Genomic DNA, 7,500 nt, shown 5'->3' with positions numbered 1-7,500 from the left:
AACCGCCAGGTTATAACCGCCAGCTATGGAGCAGTTTTTTCTTGGATCTGTATACCAATGATTCAATTATAGCATGGATGGATAATGATGCTGCCTTCATCACACCCGTAACAAAATCTTCAATATTTAGTGGTTCAAAGTTGCGGGCCTTGGGCTGGGATTGCTCTTTGGGAAAGAAATGGGTTCAGGCTTGGGCACGAACTACAGAACTGGCGTTAGGATTTCCATATGTCGCAGACTTTATGACATACTTCCCAGTCTACATTTATCGTGATACATTCACTCACTGTCGAGAGCACATCCTGAAACGTTTCAACACGCATATCTTCAACGAAGCTTTCAAACAGTTCTATTTTGACTTCCTCTCCCCTGTCAGTATTGTCATGAGCTATGCTTGGTATTTTGAAAGAGACCGATATGATTGGAACATGAAGATCTGCTCTGATTTGAATAAGTACAACAAAAATTTCCTGCTGGTCATACTATTGGTCTGGAGCACACAGAATCGGTATTATCTGAGCCACAAACAACCTTTCATGTACCTTATGCAGAATCATTGTTTGCAAATGTACTCGTCAGCTACTGCTTATCACATGAAGCCTCAGGGAAAAAGATGGATGTCTGCTCAAAGCATGACTTTTCTCTGAGTGATAACTTTGATCTCCTACAGCATGATCTCCAAAGAATTGTATCTCTACCAGAACATCCCTGTTCTGGTGACAAAAGAAATTTTTGTTTGCAAGTCCTAGAACGTCATTACAAACAAGTTGGTGCTGAGATTAAAGAAAATAGGCGTAAAGTGGACTGGCATAATGTAGAAACTGTTGAAAGGTTAGCAAATGATGTGGATATAAAATGTGAGGCCATAACATTTCAAAGGTAGTTCAACCTTGAACGGGTTTATTCTAGCGATTTGAAATAGGCTTTGTGAAAGTTTATTTTTTAACTAATGATGATGACCTTCATTTAAGTGTTGACTATCTTAAGTTTAAGGCACTGTACTCAAGTTAAGTTTAAGGCACTGTACTCAAATCAAATCAAATCAAATCAAATCAAATCAACGCATATCAAATCATAGGTTGGTTTAAGAGGAGAAGTAAACTGGAGTACCCAGAGAAAAACCTATCAGAGCAGAGTACAGCGCCAACAAACTCAACCCACATACGATGCTGTTAATGTGTCTCGGAATCAACCCAGGCCACATTGGTGGGAGGCGAGCGCTCTCATCACTGCGCCATCTTTGCTCTCTGATCAAGGGATCAATAAATTATTGATTTCATGTTCCACAAGAAAAGAAGTAGATTGCTATTATCAGGTACTATTGAAATCTTTTCCGGCCACATTCAGCTACGGAATGTGCATAAAAGTTGTCTGTGACAGTTTTTTATCCTGTAACTCATTAATTTTGGCAAGGGACTCTTCTCCGCGCAAATAGTGTACGTTACTTCTCCTTGTCCGCTATGACATGGTAATTAACGATAAGTTGCGTTTATTGTGGTGATAGTTCTATAGTACTGTACAAACAGCCCAGTTACTTTGAACTGGACTTCTGTGGCATAGCCACTTTTTATATCTCTAGTGAAGACTGATTACAACATAATGAACATGCAAAACTCACTGCTACTACCACCACCACCACTACCAGTATTATTGGGGAGTTTAAGATCTTCGACGCGATGGCAACGAAAAGGTCACAAAATTTGCATATTTAATGAGCAAAAAACAATAGCTTTCGCACGCTCTGCACGTACATTTTTAGTTTTTGTACATTTCTTTCACGTTTTCGGCAAATCTGCGACGTGAAATGACCAATTCTCAAGTTTTTACGGGGAACGTGAATAAAAAGCAGCGAATTTGAATTTTCTACCGTAGATTCAATGCCGCACCTCTTAATTCAGTTCCTGGAAAGTTACACTAGTTTTTAGAAGTTAGACAAGCCGACATAATGACGAAAAAGATTAATAAACCTGAACTTGCAATTTAAAATGACGTTTTCGTTACCGCCGCGTCGCAGATCTTAAACTCCTTATTGTATTTTGTATTTTTTTTTTGTATTTATTTTATTTCCACTTGACAAACATAAGATACAATATATTTAACGAAAATAAGTACTGTGAAAGATGAAGTGGAAAGGGCAAAGATATAGTAAACTAATTATATACCCTTTAATTAAGTACATTTATTTTAGGATAAAAAGTAAACTAGAGAGGAAAGAGTAAACGCATAGTAAATAAATATATAATGTTGGAATTATCAATACTGAGCAAAATAAAACTGGTAAAGTGCTTGTTTAAACAGTTTTCTAGTTGGTTTGTTGCGTATAGATAAAGGAATATCATTCCAATAATAGCACCCTAAGATAGTTGGACAAAATTTTCTTATGTTTATTCTGAAAGATTCTGGATTTAGGTTATTGGGGAGTTTGATCTTCGACGCGATGGCAACGAAAAGGTCACAAAATTTGCATATTTAATGAGCAAAAACAATAGCTTTTGCACGCTCTGCACGTGCATTTTTAGTTTTTGTACATTTCTTTCACGTTTTCGGCAAATCTGCGACGTGAAATGACCAATTCTCAAGTTTTACGGGGAACGTGAATAAAAAGCAGCGAATTTGAATTTTCTGCCGTAGATTCAATGCCGCACCTCTTAATTCAGTTCCTGGAAAGTTACACTAGTTTTTAGAAGTTAGACAAGCCGACATAATGACGAAAAAGATTAATAAACCTGAACTTGCAATTTAAAATGACGTTTTCGTTACCGCCGCGTCGCAGATCTTAAACTCCTTATTGTATTTTTTTTTTGTATTTTATTTTATTTCCACTTGACAAACATAAGATACAATATATTTAACGAAATAAGTACAGTGAAAGATGAAGTGGAAAGGGCAAAGATATAGTAAACTAATTATATACCCTTTAATTAAGTACATTTATTTTAGGATAAAAAGTAAACTAGAGAGGAAAGAGTAAACGCATAGTAAATAAATATATAATGTTGGAATTATCAATACTGAGCAAAATAAAACTGGTAAAGTGCTTGTTTAAACAGTTTTCTAGTTGGTTTGTTGCGTATAGATAAAGGAATATCATTCCAATAATAGCACCCTAAGATAGTTGGACAAAATTTTCTTATGTTTATTCTGAAAGATTCTGGATTTAGGTGTTGTAAGGATACACTTCAAGTAGCGTAATTATGTTGCTCAGATACTAGAGACAAGTTAAGGTTCGACGACTTCTTATTAATTAGGTGATCATAAAATAGTTGACACGTGTATAATTTAATAAATGTCGGGTTACATAATGGGGAGTAATATGATCACAAAGTGGCACATTGTTGATAATTCTAACAACTTTGTTTTGTAGTCTCACCAATTGTGACTGACAATTGCGCCTCGTAATTATTGCCCCACAGTACGCAACCATAGGTTAGATAGGGGTATACAAGTGCATAATAGATACTTATCAGAGATTGGGATGTCACATGTGGTTTTAGTTTAGCGATAATATTGACACTTTCGCTAATTTTACTACTAATATGATAAATATGCTCATGCCATGACAGGAAACAATCAATAATGAGCCCTAAATATTTAACACTATATGACTGTTCTGGGTACTGATCTGCTAATTTTAGAGGAGGATATAGATTAAAACTAATTTTTTGTCGTGGTTGAAAAACCAAGTACTTTGTCTCACTAAAATTCAGGGTTAATCTGTTTGAGCATAACCATTCATAAATAGCGGGCAATTCAGAGTTTATCCTCTGAAGCAATACATCTAGGTCTTTCCCAGTTGCAGTTAAAGAAGTATCATCCGCAAATAGTTGGTTGCTTTTTCAAAATCATTTATATAAATTAAAAAAAGAAAAGGGCCTAAGATCGATCTTAAGCTTAGCTTAGCTTAGGAAGCCTAAGCAAGGACGACGACGACGGCTACGAGAACGCAACAAAACAATAGGTTTAATTAGCAAAAACAATAGTTCTGCACGCCCTGCACGTGCGTTTTACATTTTCATTCATTTCTTTGCCGTTCTCGTCTTGACAACAGTAGTTTACTAGGGAGCCTTAGCAACGACAACGGCGACGGCAACGAGAACGTCACAAATTTGCATATTTAGTGGGCAAAAACAATAGCTTTGCACGCTCTGCACGTGCGTTTTTCATTTTTGTCCATTTCTTTGACGTCGTCAGCAAAGCAACAACGTGAAAATACCAAGTTTGAAGTGTTAAGGAGAACGTCAGCGCCTGGAGATAAATTGTCATTTTTCTCCCCTAAATTAAGCGCCGCTCGTAACGGTTTCATTCCTGAGGGACTGAAACACCTTTGTCACATTAAAAGGCATAGAATAGTCGCGAAGTGATCGCAATAACGTGAATTTTTGTCTTTACATGACGTTCTCGTCGTTCCCGTCGTCGTTTCTAAAGCTCCCTATATGACGTTAAGATCTACGACGCGGTCGTCAACGAGAACGCCACAAAACAAGAATATCATTGGTTAAGACGAAAAATAATCGTGCTGCACGTGCGGCACGTATTTTTTGCGGTACACAACGACGACGTGGAATCACCAAATTAGAGGTTTTATAGACAACGTGAGGGCACAAATGCAAATCTTTCATTCAATATTTTTACTCTGAAACCGCTTGTGACAGTTTATTTTTAGGATACTTCTCCCACATTGAACGATGCGAACGCGATGGAATAATCGCAAAAGACTTACGACAGAGCAGAGTTACAATTTCAGGTGACGTTTTCGTCGATGTCGGCGTCGTAGATCTTAAACTCCCTAGTGACCTTTAGCATCGACGACAGCAACGGCAACGAGAACGTCGTATAATGTGAATTCGCGTTATTGTTATCACTTCGCGACTATTCCAAGCATTTTAAGTAATGGTCCGGCTAAGAAGCAGGCAGAAAAACAATAGCCCGCGGCAATAGCGTCGGTTAGTTAAAATGTGCCAACATTTTTAATCAAATTAAGTTCGGCTGTTCCCATTGGTGTAAGCAGCTAAAAGCGCGAAATTTGAATTTCAATGAAAAATGTAATCGACTTGCCGTCTAAAAAATTAGATTCTGTTTCATAGAACAAATCATTATGCCTTCAAAAACTATGTTTGTAAATATCGTCAAGATTCTATGCGCCATTTGCCGACTGGCGAATGGCGCATAGAACAATGCCCAAATTTGGCCGAGAGACAGAGATCAAGGGCATGGGGAAGAAGAAATCCAAAAAAGGCTTTTTTTTCATTTTTTTCTCATCTTTTTTCGACATTTTCCGATATTAGCCAATCAGATGCCTCGATTGGAGCAGCAGCTTCTAAGTACTTTTGCCGCTGGGCTGCCTGCTTCTTAGCCGGACCATTACTTAATGTGACAAAGGTGTGGCAAACCATCAAGAACGAGACTGGTATGAACGGCGCTCAATTTAGGGGAGAAAATGAAAAGCTATCCTCAAGCGCTCACGTTCTCCCTAAAAACCTCAAATTTAGTCATTTCACCGTTGTTAGGGAGCTTAAGATCTACGACGACGACGTCGACGAAAACGTCCCCTCAAAATAGAACTTCGTCCTAGTAAAAGTCTTTCGCGATTATTCCATCTCGTTCACGTCGCACAATGTGGGCGAAGTATCCTAAAAATAAATTGGTACGAGCGGTTTCTGACTGAAAATAGAGAATGAAAGATTCTCTGTTGCATGCTCACGTTGTCGTCAAAACCTAAAATTTAGTGATTTCACGTCGTCGTCATGCAGAGAACCGCAAAAATATGAGCTAAAATCCGTGCTGCACGTGCAGCACGATTATTTATGCTCTTTTAACCAATGATATCATTGTTTTGTGGCGTTTTCGTAGACGTCGTCGTCGTAGATCTTAAGCTCCCTGTTGTTTTACTGACGACGGCAAAGAAATAGACAAAACTGAAAAGATGCACGTGCACTTACTGCTTATTGCAAATTTGTGACGTTCTCTTTGGCGGCGCCGTTGTTGTTGCTAAAGCTCCCTAACGACGTGAAATGATCAAAAGTTTGAGATCGTGTGGGGGACACGAGAACCTAACGATAAATTTTCAATTTCCTCTCTGAATATGCACGCCGTTCTCACCCATTTTTATTCTTGGAATGTGGACTCACACTTTCCATGCCGAGCGACTTGCAGTAATCGAAAAATTATTTCATTAACGGGAAATAATAGTTTTAGACAACGTTCTCGTTGCTGTTGTCGCCGTCCTTGCGTAATTAAGGTCCCTATTATTAATGATAATAAAAGTTACATGCAAGATAAATTAATTAGGAAAAGGAAGATAGAATATGTAAATTGTTCTAATTAATACGATTAAGTTCTTATCAAATTTTTAAATTAATTTTACCAAATTTTGTATTTTAGATTGCATACTTAAAAATGTCTATCACCCATGTTAACTTCATGAGGACTATTTTTCTTCCAAATGGTTATGAAAGAATTTTTTTTACGAGTACTGTTAATTGCGTCGTTGCAAGTGCGAAACTGAATTTTTAACGTGTTCCTTTTTACTCTTAACTACATACTATGTACTTATTGACTGAGTGGGAGGGCCGGACGGGAAAATATATGGACCGAGTGCCATGACCGAGGGTTAAATCTTCTCGTGTCCGGCCCGATCTAAACTCAGTCAATAAGCATTTTAACACTTAGGCTCTTCATACTATTCATGAGCGCTCAGAATATATGACATGTGATTTAAGTAACTTACAAAAAATTATCTAAAATTTTGTTTGCATTTGCTTCTCTGGCTGTAAAATATTTGGATTCTCAGAAACGACGAAATCCTCTAAAATCGCATGCACAGAGCAGTGCGTGCCCCTAATAGGGCCGTACGGCTTTTACCGGCCCTTCTTGTGCTAATGCGTTTTACAATGAAAGTGCGCACAGGGCCGTACCGGCCATATAATAGGGCCGTTTATACGAGGGAAAAGAACTTCAAGCCGCGACTTACACCGGTCGCGGCTTACTTAAGACGCGAACTGGGCCATTTATACGAGTGCGGCTTTCATAAGACGCGAAATCCTCGTAAGAATGGTTCGCGGCCAACTGGTCCAATGATGACGTAATTTATTTTGATGTGTAGTTGTGAGTTAATTAACTGTGAGACAAGATTTGCGACAACAAAAGATAAATGGCTCGAGTAAGCAAACAAGCGAAGAAAAATTATTAAACTTTAAGTTTACATGTAATCCAGTATCGATCCAGTAAAGTCGTAAACGAACACCTTAGGTGTGCTGTGCGGAACTGGCTGAAGTGACGATATTATCATTAAGTAACTTAGCAATTTCAATGCCACTACAAATAGTAAGAAGCTATTTCTCTTCTGCGGCACTCCAAAATCGCTTATTCGCTGAATCTTTTTCTTAATTAGAAATACGTGATTCGTTGTTCGCGCTCGCCATTTTTCTCAGGCAAATGGACACGAACAAACAGGAAGTCTGGGCCATAAGAACAGAACAAGTACATGCGCAGGAGCCGTTC

The 7,500-nt window shown here is 38.2% G+C and overlaps 1 protein-coding gene across 1 annotated transcript in view; it reads left to right on the top strand.

The window, feature by feature from the left end:
* LOC138023781 (uncharacterized) overlaps positions 1-2,363 on the top strand; it is a 21,836-nt gene extending 19,473 nt beyond the window's left edge. Inside the window, exon 2 of the mRNA XM_068870850.1 lies at positions 1-2,363. This exon is cut by the window's left edge and continues 608 nt beyond it. Within this exon, the coding sequence (XP_068726951.1) occupies positions 1-647 (647 nt within the window). The 3' untranslated portion in view covers positions 648-2,363.
* Positions 2,364-7,500: the final 5,137 nt, after the last annotated feature.

The sequence above is a fragment of the Montipora capricornis genome, chromosome 11 (genome assembly GCF_036669925.1).
Source record: "Montipora capricornis isolate CH-2021 chromosome 11, ASM3666992v2, whole genome shotgun sequence".
In the NCBI taxonomy this organism is placed as follows: domain Eukaryota; kingdom Metazoa; phylum Cnidaria; class Anthozoa; order Scleractinia; family Acroporidae; genus Montipora; species Montipora capricornis.
This window is presented reverse-complemented; position numbering and strand designations above follow the sequence as displayed.